Here is a 16,974-nt window from a genome sequence, read left to right as displayed (position 1 = left end):
GAAAATTGCCTTGCCTCCGTACTCGTTCTTTTGTATCAGAGACTGATTAATTTTTGCCTCCGCTCTTTTAAGTTCTCATCCTGTGAATACCGATAGTTGCCCCCTGTCCCATTTTGCTATAGAGTCATACACTTCCCAATTCTTTTTACTTGTTGGATTCTGCTGTGGCTGAAAACGCGTCTGAGAATGTAAAAGCCGGCTGGTTCATCGAAGCCTCTCCGGTTTTAACGCCGGATGCTGTATTCCAGCCTTCATTCCACAAAAGGTGGTGCTGTTTTTGCTGTGTGTGCACGTGTGTTTGTGAAATTGCTCAGATAGACCGAGTTTTCGTCCAGTCATTCCATTAATGTGGCGGTGCCATCGTTTTGTTCATAAATCAGCAAGACTCTTGGTCTTCCTATAGGAGCTGCAGTGGTACCATCTCCTCGATGTACCGACTGCTTGACTTGCACTTCAGTTATAAATGCCTTTGACTATAAACAAAGTAGCCATAAAACAGTAGCATGACACTTGCAGCATTGTGCAGGAATGCATCATATAACAGTCCTGGACGTCGCCCGCCGTGGACGGACCCCGCTGTCAGGTGTAAGTATTAAAGCCAAGAGGTGTTGAGACTAGCTGCACTGTTGCTACTGATGACTGGGTGTTCAGCGGGACGTCCATGATAGTATCGACAGCCTAGTCTGGCCTGAGCTGTATGCGTTGTAGCATACCGTCGCAGGAACCAAAGAGTGTCGAATCCTGAACACGAATAAATCAGCCTTACAGTGTTTGTGATGAACGGGACGAATGCGATCAGTTCAGCAAATTAGATTTTCTGTTCTTTTTTTCCCCCATCTTGCATAAAAATGCAAATGTAGGTTTTATTACAACAGATCTGGGTGTTTTTTTCTGTTTCACTCTAAGAACTGTTAGCGTTGAACAGAATTTGTAGGACTCTTGAGTGTCACATGATTTATTTATGCAAGTTAAAGGAACAGTTTGCCAAGATGGGAAACACTCGAAGCACTCAAGAATATTTATTTGAGCTTTTTCAGCTTAGAAACATTTGAACAACTGTTTGTTTGGCTTGTGCGCCATCGCCTCTTTTCCAGGGCCTTACATTGAAAACAACAAAACAAACTTAAGCAAATTCATTTTAAAAAATGTGTTTTCCACTGTTTACAGCAGCTTCAAACCCTAAAAATCATCTCTTAGTCAATTATATTCAGTGGAGTTTTTGTGACGAATCTGTTTTTCATGTGTTTTATTCACACTGTGCATCTTATGGCTGTTTGTTCAGAGATCATTTGATAAAATTAATAAACATCCCTCAAACTGTTCCTTTAACTAGCAGAGAAATAATGAAGTTTTTATTTTCCCCACGATGCAGAATGCCCGTGGTCTGCTTGCACCGGTTGTTTTGCTTATCTGTCCCAGCGCTTTGGTAAAAAGTGTCATTTCAACATCTCTGCCCCTCTGAGACAAACACAATTAGCACCTTTGACCCGGATTTCTAAGTGTTGCACTTTGTAGGTTTATTGAATTTTTACAAAAGTGGTACTTATTGCTAAAAATGATGCTGCGGTTTTATTTTTGTCTCCTACCTTCATTTAAACATGTCTTGATACAAACTGGCATATATTCATTTCACTTTTTTTAAAATAACCACACAGAGCAGTATTATGTATCAGAAGTAAAGATTTAGGGGATTTGTGATGTGTTCAAGTTTTATTTGACACTGGAGAGCAATCATTTAAAAATATACATTTCACTTTGTGTGACTTTGCTGTCCAGTATACATGTTTGCTAATTCATGTTAGATTTATTGAACGCTGCCGACGATTAAGAGTAAAATAAAGATTCATCACAAACAGTTTTGATTGGGTCTGTTTTTCCAAGATGCCGTTTAAAAAACAAAAACAAGCCGACATTAAAATCTTTCAGCAAATACCTCACAGCAAGTTTTATTTATACATCCAAAAACAAAAGATCGAATTTCTCACACTATATACAGATATTACATACAGTGTTTGTACACAATAACATCATTTGTACACAAGAAAAATATACATAAAAATGTAAACTTTTGTATACAAAAAATACCTTAGACAAATCAAACGAGGACCAATAACAAAAGGTGACTAGATTAGCTTGTCCTATCTTTAAAAACGGTAATACAGTACATTCAACGGGTATAGGAATTTGTCAGCCGTCTGAAGTCGAAGCGGTTACCTGTGCCTACGAGCCCTGTACGCTTTTGTTCTACGTGGTTTTGAAGCAGACTGGTGCAGCCGCTAAAATCTCATGCTAGGTGATTACAGCAGTATTGCCACATTTCAAAACAGATTCATTCTTTTCTGACTTTTTCTTGTTTCTAGAGAAATCTGCAGTTAGAGAGAATCCCAGTCTTCTGCAGTGTAACAAAATGTTTATGCTTCAAATTTTTGGGGAAAATAAAGAATCTGGGCGCTTTTTTCACTGGAAATGGTAAAAGTTCTAGCTGGTTCTCATGACAACTGTGCGTGTAATGAGTAAAAAAAAATTATTAAAAAAATCAAGTTATAAAGGACAATTGAAAACATCACTGATCTCATCCACTCTTGTGCAAATCTGTTGAAACAGTTCATTGATCTGCATTTTTCCAACAACATCATGTATACAATCCAATGATTCATAACAGCAAGCTACTATCTTATGTCAAAATGCTCTCACACAAAAAAAAAATCTGACTTTTTCCTGGAATTTAATAGCTATCAAAAAATATTCTCCATCAGAAAGACAAAACAGCACACACAAACAGCGATCTCTTCCGTTTTGATAGCTATTAAAGACAAAAACTCACTCCACGAGACACGGTTTCCACTTAACACATCGCAAATGACACATTTTCCAATCCATTGCATCACCAAACCCCAAGATAGACTCTATTCTATGTAGCTAGTATGCAACAATGTCTGATCATTTGTTTCATTGGTTAAAAAAGCCTGTGTGAGTTCAGAGAGAATGGGCGAAGCGAGGAGGGGACGGGACGGGGACTCGTTTCCTAAAACTACACCCAGACCTCCGCATTGCGTAGCTAAAAAAAAAAAGGAAATCACGATTAAAATAGACAGTGCTTTACTTTTAGACGTGCAAAGACACTTTACACCATCATGGTTTCACCTGGCTTGCGAGTAAATGATACATCTCTAATTTATGTCCTAATCCCGTGTAATCTGACTTCTCTGAGACATGCAGGTGGCTGAAAACTATTGTATGCGTGGACCAGAGAGCACCTGTGAGAGTAGACACTTAAAAATCCCTGCACTGCACCATCATCCATCATCATCCTCACCTTGTAACACTGAAGCTCACTGATTCTTTGACTCGTGAGAAAGGAAGATGGCTTGAACGGATTAAAAAGGAAAAAAAAAACAGGCTGGTTTCAGCGAGTGAGGCTACACGTGATGAATTTAATACCTCATGATGCTAATGTGTTTATTGCTTTAAGAAACTAGATTGATTTTACCTTCAACTCGTCTACTGAGCCTCTCAGAGTGCCACGAACAACGGTGAGGTCTGAGAATCGACATCTGAGCAAATTAATAAATGAGCACATATACAATATACACGGTATAAAAACAGCTGTTTAAAAAGGTTTTTTTTTTTTTGGTAAATTTTTACGACTGAAATCTGATTTAATGACAGTTAAATAGTATAATGGGTTACAAAAATGTCACAATGAGCACGCTTATTTTTTTCTTTTCTTAGACGCAGTGTATAAAACAGGAAGGGTGGAGGGATAATGCAATGGCCATCTGAGCAAAGCAGGGTACAGTTGATCTTTAGAAGACAGGATTTAAAGAGACAGTGCAGAACTTTTAAAGTAGGGTGTCAGAAAAAAGGTTAGGCCCCTTGAACAGCTTTAGTTTGAAGAAATAAAGACTGTCATAAGCTAACGGCTAATCTAAGAAAGATCTACGTTGGTTAAGAGCATTTAAAACTACTTTAATCCTACAGAGTTTTATGCTAACGCTTTTTGCACATAGTACAGATAGCAGCAGTAGCAGCTAGCTGTTAGCGATACTACTGCTAACAGGGACTTGTTTTGCTGGAATATCATTTGTAGTTTAGCTTTCTTACAGACATCCATATAAATAACTAATAACGTGATGGCTCTTTACAATAGCAACTAGTAGGAAATCTTTCAGATTAGCACTGTTTCAAGATAGCAGCTAATTTACTTTGGTCTTGGACTAGCTGTTAGCAAGTCAATCCCGTCAGAATTGATCTTTCTTCAAACTGAGGTTGTCCAAAAGCTATGACTAAAGCCCCAAGTTTAAAAATCCAGACTCTCCCTTTAAAAGAGAAAATGAAGCTGATCCCCGATCGAGGAGTTTAGGATTTCTGAGCACTGATGAATTAAATCTCTGTTGAGGTCCTTCACCCGTTCGTTTTAATCGCAGAATCGGACTGACGCCCCCTCCTGCTGATGGACAAACACGTGGACTCAGTTACTTTAAATCTTACCATCTGGTTGCAAAATAGGAGAAAAGATGCTAACGATTAAATCCAGATTGTGCAAATTCATCCTGAAACAGTGCACCGTCACCACATAAAGTAGATGAACAGGGTGGTGACCAAGAAGCCGGTGACTGAGTCCACACGTCATCATGCAAACGCTGCACCCGTCTCACTCATTTGCTTTGCGTGAAGGGCGGCGCGGCGCTGTTGGCACTTGCAGCGGTGGCACTAACTAAAGAGAAGCCGGCAGGGGGCGCCGTGGAGCTGTGGCTCGGCTGCACGTCTTTCGGGATGCCGCTGTGAGAGGCCAGTTGATGGCCAAAGGCCGCACTGAACTGAGGGAGCTGCTGTTTGGGCTGCGTTGAGGTCAACAGATTGTGAGTGGAGGATGAGGGGATGGGGGGAGTGGACAAGCCTGTCATAGTGCTCTGGGGCATCACTGAGAGAGCCGCCATGGGCTGCAAAGTCACAGAGTGGGTGGTGGCGGGTGGCGTGGACAGGGAGGTGGATATGAGATGACCTTCTGACCTTATGAGATTGCCGAACTGCGTGGGGTCAGTGAGGGGAAGGGTGAGGTTGTTCCACGTTGAGCGTGGGGCCCCTGGGACCCCGCTGAGAGGGACTTCGAGAAGCAAAGGGGTGTCTGTTTGAAAGGAGCTGGCGTGGGGGGAAGATATATGGTCACTGTACGGAGATGGCACGTGCTCACTGCTGTAGTGGCTGGCTTGGGGAGATGACGTGGGCCCTTCCGACTTTGTCAGGACGTGGGACGTGTGCGTCCGAGGAAACGTTCGCTCTGTTAAGGAGTTCTGGGTGAGCAAGGAGATGCTGGTGGTGGCCACAGCAGAGGATGAGCTCAGGTTGGAGCACGACGCTGGGGACAGGCTAGCCGGCTGGGATGGTGGTGAGGGGGAGAAGTGATCCCCGGTGGACTGCAGCAGGTTGTCCTCCAGCTCCAGGCTGGGGAAGTTCTCTGTGGGGATGCGGCTGTGGAGAAGGTCTCCCATGCCGCCCGTCTGGACTGGTCCAGGAAACACCGCCATGGCTCTGTGGTCCACTCCTTCAGCAGAGGTCAGGTCTCCCATGGAGGTCAGGCACACCAACGAGTCTGGATAAGACGCCATCGCCTGCAGCGCACGTACTAACTCCTCAGCCTCCTCTGTGGTGGGCAGCAACTCGCCGTTCTTACCTGGAAAATAAATGAATACATTTACAACGTGTAAAACAACAACATGAAGAATCTATGATCTGACTATAAAATAACCTTCAAATAAGTCAAAGTCCTGCAGGTCATCAGATAGTCTTGGTAACACATCAGAGAAATCCTCCTGGTTGAGCTCGAGGTCGTTTGGAATGTCTGCTATGTCGCTGGTGATGTCATCAGGAAGCTCCTCGGTGCTCAGGTCAGGAGTTGAAGGGCTCCTGGAAGAAACAGGAAACAAAGCCAAGGCTTTAGAAGAGAAACACACTCCCACCGAGAACAGAAAAATTATGACATGCAGGTGCGGGTCAGACCTGATGCTGGCCTGTGAGGTCATCAAGAGGCTCGTTGAGGGCATTCCCAGGTTCCCCTGCGGCAGCGCTGGTGGTATAGGTTTCTGTGGCCTTCGAGGCCCTCTCCTCCTTTTCTTCTTGTGTTTTTTGGTGAGCGCCGGCGGTTTGGTCTTTTTACGTGGCTTTCGCTGCTGCTGCTGGTGGTGGTGATGGTGATGATGGTGCTGCACTCGTCGGTTTCCGTCCCCTCGCAGAAAATTATCCTGGGGAAAAAGGCGTGTAAAAAAAGCAGCTGGAGGTCGGACTCTGCTCATTTCTGAAGAATAAAAAAATGTCAAGGTTTTCCATCAGCCACTCAACTCACCATCTTTTTGGCATGCTCTTCACAGAGGGGCGTCTGGTGCGTAATGTCAAACACCGGGATGGAGCACTGCTGCCCGTCTGCAAATTTGGCTGTGCAACTAGCAAAGAGCTGCTGGGAACGACTCAACAGAATGTCTACAAGAGATGGTGAAGGAAAAAAAAAAAATAAAAAAAAAAAGGTGCGCTGGGCATTAAACATTACATGTCACAGCGAAGGCTCAGTGCACAGGGATCCCTTAATGTGTGATTTATCGAGTTATTTTAAAATTTCTTAAATATTTTGAATTAAATGCATAATTACAAACACCAGAGTGCAAAAGGATACGCTGAAAGCAGTGTCGAGTGAAGGGCAGGGCTCTGTTGCTGCAGGGCTGACCCTTTGTGCTGCCAGTGCAGGTCACCGAATCTGTGCTGGGCAGCTTAACTGGAATGGGACTGCAAAGACATACATATCCAGAACAGAGCAGGTAAACTACACATTTAAGTGCATTTGAAACTGAAATCGACACAGCAAGAGAATCTGTTCGAAATTACCACGAGGAGCCGCGAGAGGCACCACTCAGCTCCTGGATCAGCTGCCCTGCACAGTCGGGGTTGTTGCTCGCGGCATGCAGCAAGGCTTTGCGGAAGGCATAACGGTATCTCTTCTGGCGGATACTCGCCCTCTCTTGCCTGCACATGTGCTTGTATTTTTCCTGAAGGTATGAGCACAGCCTAAGTAGCCGCGTCCTCCGTGAAGAACCCCCACCGTCCTCCAACCTGCATCCGAAAACACAAAAGGTCACAATGTGACATCTCACAGGTTAATGGGTGAGGCTACATGTAAAGATACAAACCCATTCTCTTGTCTCCATGAACCTTGAAAAGGAGAATATCTCTCTGCCTCTTCTTCTTCATCGTCATTTTCGGCACTGTCCTCTGACCAGTCCAAACCTGGAACATAACTATTTAGAGCGACTCGTCTATCTCAGACAGTTCTTGTTGCCCTAAAACCATCACCGTGCACACCTTTAAATGCAACATGAGAATTTAAACTCTTAAAAGTTATTTAAAACTGGTCACCTAGATGAGGAAAGAGGTCTCCGTGCTCTCGATGTCTCTTGGCACAGAGCTGCACCAGGTGTTGCAACCTGGTGAGGCAGTTGGCAGAAGGTGAGAAGGCCGAGGGACGCATGACGACCACACGCCGCTGATTGTTACTACCGCCATCCTTGCAGTTGACAGGCAGTTGAGTAGCAGTGAAAGGCATTTTCCTGCTGAGCGATGGTCCAGAATGTTGCCCTGGACTGGGTGCCATGTTCGCGGGCATCCCTGGAGGCAGAAAGTTGACCGTCTGAGATGGAGGTGGATTGCATAAAAAACCCTGCTGCTGTCCTGGGAAGGGGAAGGAAGTCACGCTGGAGTGTTGAGACTGCTGGAGAAGACCTGATGCCTGAAGGGGTAGGTGAGTGTTCAGCGGTGACGAAGGGTGGACGCGGGAAACGGGGGAGGCCGTAAAGTGCTCGGGAGTTGACTGGAAGAGTTCTGTGTCATGGCAGAGTTTTTGGTTGAGCACCAGCCGACTCTGTAGTTTCTTCTTGATGCTGTTGCCTTTCTGAGGAGTGCCCACCTCCTCCCCGTCCGTGTCATCCTCGTAAAAGGCAAACGGATCCAGGAGCTCTCCATCGGGGAGCGGTAACAGGCGTGAACAGGGGGGAGATGGTGGAAGTTCATCTATTCCGTTGGGAGCTCTCAAAACTAAAGAGGGCACAGTTATGTTGAGAGCCACCGACTCCAGGTGCGCCCGAGGACGCACCTCCTCTAATGCATCGTGTTTCTTCTTCCGTTCCTTCTTGGGTAAAAAGCCAAGAACCTGCAGGTGGCTGTTGCAGTATCTGGAGAAAAATCCCAAACAAATTGAGCAAAACCCAAATTATTTAACATTTTGTTTAGGTCAAATCAACCATGCACACAGAGTCATGCACACCTGCGGTCCTCTGACTTTGGAATGGGGTTGGTGCACCGCTGGCTGTTGTACTTTGCCACATATTCACATTGTTTGAAGGGAGCCGTCTTATCCTCCAGAACGTGCCGGATGCAGAACGCATAGCCGTTTAGTCGGCGCTGCTTGCACAGCTTCGGACTATAGGAACACAACGGTTTATTGTCCACCTCTGAGAAGTGTATGTGTTTGCCTTCGTACATCACGTGACTCTTGTTCTTGACAACATCAGCTGAGGAGATCAAGGAAAACAGTGACAACTATAAAACAGAACATTTAACGTACAGAGGTAGGTGAATATTCACTTCAGCATTTTTTTTATTTCCTTAACAAGTATCTGATAAACGTACTGGTTAGTTTCATGCTCTGACTGGGGACTCACTTCGTTTTAATTTCGACGCATTTGAAAGTTTTGTTTTCTAAAACTCTTGAGGACAATTGTGCACTTTAAGAAGGTGAAATACAACAAAAACACACAGTGACCAGAAGAATTTATCCTTTTGTATCCGTATTGATCATAATTTAAGAAAAACTTCAGTCAAGCATGGGAGAACCGGATAAGCGACAAACCGTCACTAACATTAAGCTACATTAGCTCAAACAACCGATGGAACATGTTAAACTTTTAAGTGTGACAATCTAAAGTACTCTAAATCTAACAACAGGCCAATCCCAATTCCAGAAGGCACCACTGTATACATTTACTCCCAGCTCTATTTTTCATCAAGAACCACATGCAAAAGCCTTCATTTGCTAATAAGCTAGCAAAGCTAAAAACACTAAATTAGAAGGCGGTAGCTCACCAGGAAACGGAAATATCAGCAAACGTTACATTGAGTCCGCTCCACAACTCTGTACCGGCGCACGACCCGGCTAGAAGTTATAATGAGCGGAGATTTTCTCATGTATTTTATCAGAATCAGTAGCCCCGCTGATTGTAATCACACATTTAATACAATTTATCAGGAAAGCTATGTTAGGTGTTCTTAATGGATGCAAGGAAGCCTCGTGACGACGAGACGTGAGCGGGTCTGCCGAGCGCAAATTTCGTCTGCCTGGTGCGCCGGTGTGTAAATGGAGGGAACCCTCAAAAGAGCTATATTTGCTTAAGTTTTATTAACAAAAATATAAGTATAAAATAATGTTGCCTGTAACTGTTACTTGGCCCTTCTAATCAATTAATATAAACCAACACGACGCGTCTCCGCTTATATAATTACGAACAAAGGCTATAGGCCTGGTTTCCGAGGCCTTCGCCATGAATCGATACAAATTAAGACCATTATCGTTATATAATGTGACGTTAGTATCATTTTGGGGATCGGAGTGTTAACATAAGGTATTTGCGTACATCCACGCAGGGGGAAAAGGTTTTGAGGATCACCACAAAATAAGAAACATAATTAGGAAAGGCCTTTTGATCTCGCAAGGCAGCGGTCTCTGGTAAAAACGGAAGTCCGACTGAAGCGAGCGCAAAGCGGCCCGCTCAGAAAACCAGGTCGGGGCTGCGCACGACTCGGCTTACCTTGAACTGGTTTGGGCTGCGCAAGGTATTCGCTCCAGATCAGACGGCCGAAATGTCTATTAGTCTCAGCTAGGCTATTTGGCCATCGATATTCCGGATCGGACGGTAACGCTGGTCTTCATCGAGCTCAAATTTTCTCAAAATAAGGACGCATGTAAATATTTGCTATCCAGAGCAAATTACAAGCAGTAGGTAGCTGCTGAGGATATTTGTTGGATCCACAGCAGACTCCTCACAGCACCACTACAGGCACTGCGGGGACATGACAACAACCCGCTCAACAACAACAACCTCTCCTACCATATTGGAAATTCAACTTTCTTAAAAGCCACTCAGCGTGCATTTATCATAACTACTCAAATGAAACAAACGTTTGGAGGAAGGAGTCGCTTTTTATGTTAAAATTTTAAAAAATAAGCGACGGCAAATCAAGCAAAGGCTGCTGCTTAGTGTGAAATCCACCTGGACTGTCTCCTCATCGTCCACATGAATGAGTTACCAGCCCTGCTGTTCACTAATGATAGACACAAGTGTCAATCACACGCAGCTTCCACCAGAAAACCATTTCATTCACTTTTAAAGGGTACAAAATTAAATAAAAAATGTATTGGGCTTAGTACAATTTAGTTTATTAATGTTTATAACTATTACAAAATATGCACTTAAATATTCATTACAACATGTATAAAATATACTCTGATCCTAAAAACAACTTATTTTACAAGACTTTTATTATCTTTGGTCACAGATTTAAAAAGTGCTTCTTATATTATGATTATTTTTAAAAGCAGTTTCCACTATAGAACTCTAGTTGTGATTGAACACAAGTGAATTAAATATCCACCTAGGAATGTGCAAATGTAGGAGTTGTGCGTATCATTTTTCAAAATAAAACTAATAGTAATCCTTTGTGCTTTAGCATATGCCTGGCTCCTCCACGGCCTGTGCTCCCTCTGTGACCGCTTTCACACTTTGCCATGGTCTGGGAGGCTCTGCTTATCGGATCTGCGGGTAAAAATTGACAGAAAAGTTACTACATTTAACTTCTATAGTATTTATGAAACTAAGAACTGTTGAAGAAATATATAAATCGAAGGATAACACTGCACAAATGAACCAAGCTATTTTAAAATGAGAATCATTTTGTGCATACCATTTCATCTAAATATTACACTAAAATGTCTGTTTACCTAAATGTATTCTGATTATTCATTCTAATGGTGGTTTTACAAACATCACTTATTAAAAAATAATCTATTATATGTAAGTTTGTAAAAATGTACCGCAAAATGATCTCACAGATCTCTTAAATATTTACGAAGAGCTGGAATTTAGTGCAATAAATTATTGAAAATGTTTGAATTTAATTTAATTTTTACATAAAAAAAAGAATCACATATCCTTTATAACTCAGATCTCTTGACATCACATTGTGGATTAGCACCACTTTCTTAGCGTTTTCTGAATTTAAAGAAGATTTTCAAACCTGAATAGTAAAATATTATGTTTTAGTGACAGCAAACTCCTGGATTATTGAGTTTTGTGCATCAGCAACCTACCTGTCATATAAAAGTCTTTGGCAGTGAGCTGTGGAGGAACTAAAGGTGGAGTTAGGTAAGCCTGCTTCACTGCCTGAAACAGATAAGGCAGACAGCACCTCCGTCAACTGGAGCAGCGTGACGTAAACAGAGACAAATACCAACCTAAGAAATATGTTGTTGTTAAATGATCCAACGGCTGACCTTAAACAGTTCATTAGCCTGCTTAAAGTAGTTAGCCTCCTCGATTTCATCATAGCGAACAAGATTGGGTGAAACCTCAGCTTGTCTGCCACGCACTTCATTGAGGCTTTCATAAGGCAGAGTTACTCCAGCAAGCTTAAAAAGAGGATACAATAAATACAGTGCTTTAATTGTCCTTTTAATAAAACATATATTAAAGATGTGGAACGCTCATTCAATCATTTGCTGTGGTCTCTAGTAGGAATGAATGTCTTGTAAGTTGTACTCTGGGGGGTAAATAACAGACGCACCATTTCCAGGAACTAGAAGTCACCCACATCACTGCTGAGCTTCAGACAACATGTTTTGGAGTCTTATTTCCTGATATTTGGACATCTCGCCACGAATTAGAAAACAGCAACACAACTCCACCACTGACTTGCAACATGGATGTTTTTTCTCAAATTACACAAGCCTGGAGGAGCTTCTGCAGTGTGGTGAATTTGTTAATGCTAACAATTAGCTTCTAGTAGCCAAGAAGTTCTCTGCTGATTCCTGGACGCTAAACCAATAACAACCTTCCCTGTCATGAGCCCAGATGGGCGAGTCCATGAATGCCAATTCACTGAGTGAAGTAGATCTGTGGGGATTTTCAAATTCTAGTGTTTCACCATCTATTTTCTACCAGAAGCTAATTTCTGTGTTCCACACCTTTAACATGTTAGTGCAGTTCACCTCAGATATGGCTCTAATGATCCTCCAGTCCTCCCTGGCCAACAGCACATTTTTCTGTATATGCAGCTCCAGGGAGTATTATGTCGGCCATGGATGCGCCCACATCGCCATGGTGACCTGAGTAAATATAAAACCGATTCTAAAGATGTGAGATCTTAATAACACTGACAGAGAGCAACTAATAAGCTCTTTTTGATTAATGTATACACTTGAAATCCTTTACCAAAGTATCTAAAGCTGCTGCAAATCAAGAGTGAAAAGTGACCTTGATAAACTATCAGGTAGGTCTGGACGAGTAATACATCCATCATCAGCTCCCAGCAGGAACAGGACGTTAGGTGGGTTCTTTCTGATGGTCTCCACTCCTGGTTTGTACCCAAGATCAAGTGCTGCCACTTGACTTGCAGCCCTGATGACACGAATGTATAAAAATATTTCAATTCTAGACAAACACTGCACCATTAGTAGAAGTTTTTTTTAATGATTATTACCTATGCAGCACATTAAAAACCTTCCAAATTTCCATCGCTCCACTGCTGACACGAGCATGTTGAGCAATAGTTGATGCAGCGGCCATTATCACTGCTCCATCCTCGCTCTGCAGGCAGCTGCTGCCAACAACAACAACAGGCCGCTTCGCCGCAGCAAAAACCTGGAAGAGGGGGCAGAAGCCATCAGGAAGAGACATTTTGGTGACTGATAACCTTCACAACAAGGGACGATCGGGGCGTTTACATCAGTGAATGGATGGACTCCTGAAGCGATTTGTTGCAGGACTTTGGCAGAATCCCCGAGATGGTCGTACGTGTAACTTAGCTCCACTTCCTTTCCCACTAAAGCAACATGCAACTCACTGTGCTGCCAGCTGAGGGGAATTTAATTAAAGACTCAAATATTTAACGTCATTCAGAACATTACGTTTAACCACCAAAGATAAACAAACTACTGACCTTTTCCTGATTCGTGCGTTGAACAGAGGAGCTTCATAACGCGGGTTGGTGCCCACCAGCAGCAGCACATCCGCCTCTACAATGCCAGCAATGCCCGTGTTCAGTAGATGGTTAGAACGCAGGTCAGAGCTGTAAATAAACAAATAAATCACTGCTTGTAAAAACGTATCAGGATGTGTTTAGATCGTTCTTACCCAGCCCCGGTCGTGGGAAACTTCTCCTCAGTGCAAAGATTATCACAATTCAAACGGTTCAGCAAATCTTTGAGAGAAACAAGAGCCTCTGCGTCCACCAAGCCTCCAACAACAGCAGCAACACTACTTCCTTTAGCCCCTTGCAACTGTTGACAGACTGCATTTAATTCTGCTTCATTCAACCCACAAGATTTACATGATTTTACTCCACCGTGATATCTAAGTAGCATTGGAAGCTATTGCACAATTACTAACAGTTCCAGCCACTCGGGTCAGCGCGTCTTCCCAGGACGTCGGAACCAACTGCCCAGACTCGTTTTTCACCAACGGCTGAGTGAGCCTCTGTCTCTTAAGGCCATCATAAGCAAACCTGCAAAAATGAGACAAGAAAATGATCATAAGGGATGTAAAGATTTGAATTTGCGTACGACGTAAGCCCCAGGTGAGACGGACTCAACCTGGTTTTGTCTGAGATCCACTGCTCGTTAATGTCCTCATGGAGACGAGGCTAAATCCTCATCACCTCCCCTCCACGTGTGCTCACAACAATGTTACTGCCCACTGCATCCAGAACGTCAATGGATTCAGTCTATGTGAAGATAATAAGACATCTAGGGTATAGATATATATATTTTTTTAATATTATTTATCTTAGACACGTAAAGAACATTGTAAAAACCTGGTCTCCCAAGGGCGAGCGGTGAAAGCGTAAGGTTTAGATGTCAGGGCTCCTACTGGGCATATATCAATCACATTCCCAGACAACTCTGACATGAACATCTTCTCCACATAAGTCCCAATCTGTAGGTCGTTCCCTCTTCCGGTGGTGCCAAGGTCCTCCACACCAGCAAACTCGCAGGCAAATCTTTAAGAAAAGGGGGAAAAAATCACAATGTTATTATTTGAGAACAACACAGCAGCGTTGTTTCCTGCTGTCGTTGAAGGCTGACTCACCGCACACAGCGAGTGCACTGGATGCAGCGAGTCATAATGGTTTTGATAAGAGGGCCGATGTTTTTGTCCTCCACGGCTCTTTTGCCTTCAGTGAAGCGACTCCTGTCACTCCCGAACTGCATGGACTGATCCTGCAAACACAATCAGGATGAATCAATCTCTTTTTTTTTTGTTAAGTCTGATAAGCATTTGAGTCAAAGCAAATGCAACTGTGAGTTACCTGTAGGTCACATTCACCTCCTTGATCACAAATTGGGACAATCCAAAGGATGGCTAGCCAACAGGAACTCCATCACACCCTCTCTGTGTAAAATTAGGCAAAACCTTTGACTATATGGTTTATATATCACTGTGATGTTCTAGCTTTTATTAATCTTAGAGTTAATTCAAGGAGAAAAGGCACAGATAAGTGAGGCCTGCACCGATTTTATTCTACCTGGCTTTTCTTGTTTTGTCAGAATTTGTGAGAATATTCCAGCCTCTCATGACAGGCATGGCACAAGCTGCCACTGGCTAGAAGAAACACACAAGTTGTGTGTGGTTATTAGTTATTTAAAGCAAAGACACCATCGGAAACACGTCGACAGCTTTTTAAATACAAACGTGCAGGGTAAACAATACCTTTGGAACTTTTTCTATCTCCACAGGACACATGCGACAGTTCCCAGCGACTGACAAACGTTCATGGTAACAGAAGCGGGGAATCTGCATTCCTGCCTTCTCACATGCCTGGAACAGAACATATCAGGTGATGAGATGTTACATGTTGTCGTTTAATGATGATGGATGAAATGACTGTGTTACCTGCAGCACAGTGGTTCCTGGCTCCACCATGACAGGTTTCCCATCCACAAACACCTCCAGGAGGTTTCTGGCAGCAGATACCGTGCAAACTTCAGGCACAAACATAATTATAAATGTCTTCACACGGCTATTATTTTCACCAAATACATCCAACAAAATTGCAATTGCATCACTCAATTCTCTTTTTCCCGTAATCCAGAGTGGAAAAATCTGTAAACCAGTTTTTAATCTGTCAAGTGTAACAGTAACATGGGTGCATGGGATTCAAATACTTACTTAGCTGGGCACAAAATACAAAATGGCTATTATACAAAAACACAAACCCCACGTATGCGCTCTCGATCAATGAATCATATGATGAAGTGGCATATTGTTACCATTGTGTGACGCTGCCGCGCCTCCTTTGATAACAGAGGCTGGAAATAGACTCCGACTCACAACAGCAGACACACGCGGCATGCTGGAAGAGATGCGAAAAATCATGATATCAGGAGATTAATCAAATAATCCCACATCCACTGGTCAGTCATTTAGCTAAACTAGTTTACACGTGGCTAGCAAAACAAAAGGCAGGTGCTAACGGTAATCCCAGAGGCCTTTGAAAAGAAACGAGCCACACATGTCTGGAGTCTGGACAGCTACAGTCTGCATGGTTATGACTCATTTGTTTGTGTTTACAAGCACCGTGAAACGTCGGAAATTGTTGAAAAACGTCACGAAATGTGCCAAATTCCCCAAATCCCGAGAGCCTCGTCATGCTAACGTTAATCAACCTCAACGAGCGATGTTACGTTGAGTCATCATACCAGTTTAGGGCACCAAACGTGCTTCAGTAAACCACTTTCGTATCTAACTACGAGGTTTCTATATAATATTTGGGATTTGTATTCCGCACAAACGACCGTTTTCTTACCTTGAGTCACTGCTTCAGGATTGCGCAGCTGTTTTCTTAATCTGCTGCGTCACGGATTATCTGATCCTGTAGCCTATATATGATCCAGAAAAGAAGGGTCACATTATTGTTTTCACCCATCCATGTAGGCATTTATTGGCCACAATTAAAATACTAAAAACGTATAAATCATCCACTAAGCTTGTTGAGAGTAGAGACAATCTGACACCAGCGATTTTTTAAAAATACACTTTTTGGTCATTTGTGTTTTTCAGTTTTTGCAGAAATAAAAAAAAAACCGAATATGAACATAAACGCATTGCTAAATTCTTGATATGTAAAATCAGGAATGTAATCCCTGTTATAATGTCATGATCTCCAAGAATCCACACTTTATCCTGATCATTTAAATGATGACATTCAAAATGGTCACATATTCAAATCTAGAGTGAAACAAACTTTGATGTAGAAATAATTGTGTCATTTGTGTCAAAAAGTACACAGATCTATCCCAGAATCCCAGTTAATGGACATGCTCAGTAGATTAAAAACTTTTTACTTTCAAAGTTTACTTCCTGTTTACATTTTCTCAGCAGACACAAGCATGTGTTCTCACCATCATCCTGCTGAGATGTCTCCCTCGCCAGCCAAACCTGGCTTCAAAGAGAATTACAGAAAATTGAAGAATGTGTAAAGAGACCCTCCGAGAATGAGTCATGCTCATGCATACCTCTAACCCATGTGTTATTCTTTTAGGACACTTATTAGGCACGCGCACACACACACGCACGCACGCGCGCGCACACACACACACACAAACTCTAGTCTAGCTAGCATTCGTTGAGGACCGTCATTGACTTCCATTCATTTTTAGGG

At 42.9% G+C, this 16,974-nt stretch overlaps 2 protein-coding genes across 3 annotated transcripts; both read right to left on the bottom strand.

Moving 5' to 3' along the window:
* Positions 1-4,505: 4,505 nt before the first annotated feature.
* ino80da (INO80 complex subunit Da) lies at positions 4,506-10,013 on the bottom strand. 2 transcript variants are annotated; one of them, XM_015966435.3, is made up of 10 exons: positions 9,849-10,013; positions 8,309-8,555; positions 7,405-8,216; positions 7,179-7,275; positions 6,877-7,101; positions 6,668-6,777; positions 6,344-6,477; positions 6,001-6,242; positions 5,750-5,907; positions 4,506-5,674 (listed from the first exon to the last, which is right to left on the bottom strand). In XM_015966435.3, the coding sequence occupies exons 2-10, from the start codon at positions 8,524-8,526 to the stop codon at positions 4,659-4,661; spliced, it is 3,012 nt and encodes a 1,003-aa protein (XP_015821921.1). In that variant the 5' UTR covers positions 8,527-8,555; positions 9,849-10,013; the 3' UTR covers positions 4,506-4,658. The 2 variants fall into 2 exon arrangements, with proteins under 2 accessions (XP_015821921.1, XP_054602875.1); XM_054746900.2 differs by lacking the exon at positions 9,849-10,013 and adding an exon at positions 8,706-8,840.
* Positions 10,014-10,631: 618 nt separating this feature from the next.
* Positions 10,632-15,665, bottom strand: LOC107389979 (NADH-ubiquinone oxidoreductase 75 kDa subunit, mitochondrial). The gene is given in 21 exon segments (XM_054746906.2): positions 10,632-10,815; positions 10,817-10,853; positions 11,408-11,480; positions 11,591-11,725; positions 12,305-12,347; positions 12,349-12,434; positions 12,575-12,713; positions 12,796-12,956; positions 13,040-13,169; positions 13,255-13,383; positions 13,449-13,594; positions 13,704-13,818; positions 13,907-14,037; positions 14,106-14,313; positions 14,403-14,533; positions 14,623-14,658; positions 14,660-14,705; positions 14,839-14,915; positions 15,024-15,131; positions 15,207-15,295; positions 15,584-15,665. Coding segments are annotated over 21 exon segments (2,154 nt in total). The 3' UTR covers positions 10,632-10,763.
* Positions 15,666-16,974: the final 1,309 nt, after the last annotated feature.

Source organism: Nothobranchius furzeri, chromosome 14 (assembly GCF_043380555.1).
Source record: "Nothobranchius furzeri strain GRZ-AD chromosome 14, NfurGRZ-RIMD1, whole genome shotgun sequence".
Classification (NCBI taxonomy): Eukaryota; Metazoa; Chordata; class Actinopteri; order Cyprinodontiformes; family Nothobranchiidae; genus Nothobranchius; species Nothobranchius furzeri.
This window is presented reverse-complemented; position numbering and strand designations above follow the sequence as displayed.

Bases quoted from the DNA above. Each gene is read 5' to 3' on its own strand.
- ino80da (XM_015966435.3), bottom strand. From the start codon at position 8,526: ATGTACGAAGGCAAACACATACACTTCTCAGAGGTGGACAATAAACCG. The intron at 8,217-8,308 runs GTGTGCATGACT...ATTTTTCTCCAG, and splicing joins CCAAAGTCAGAGGACCGCAG to ATACTGCAACAGCCACCTGC. The intron at 5,908-6,000 runs GTCTGACCCGCA...TGTTTCTTCCAG, and splicing joins ACCTCACAGGCCAGCATCAG to GAGCCCTTCAACTCCTGACC.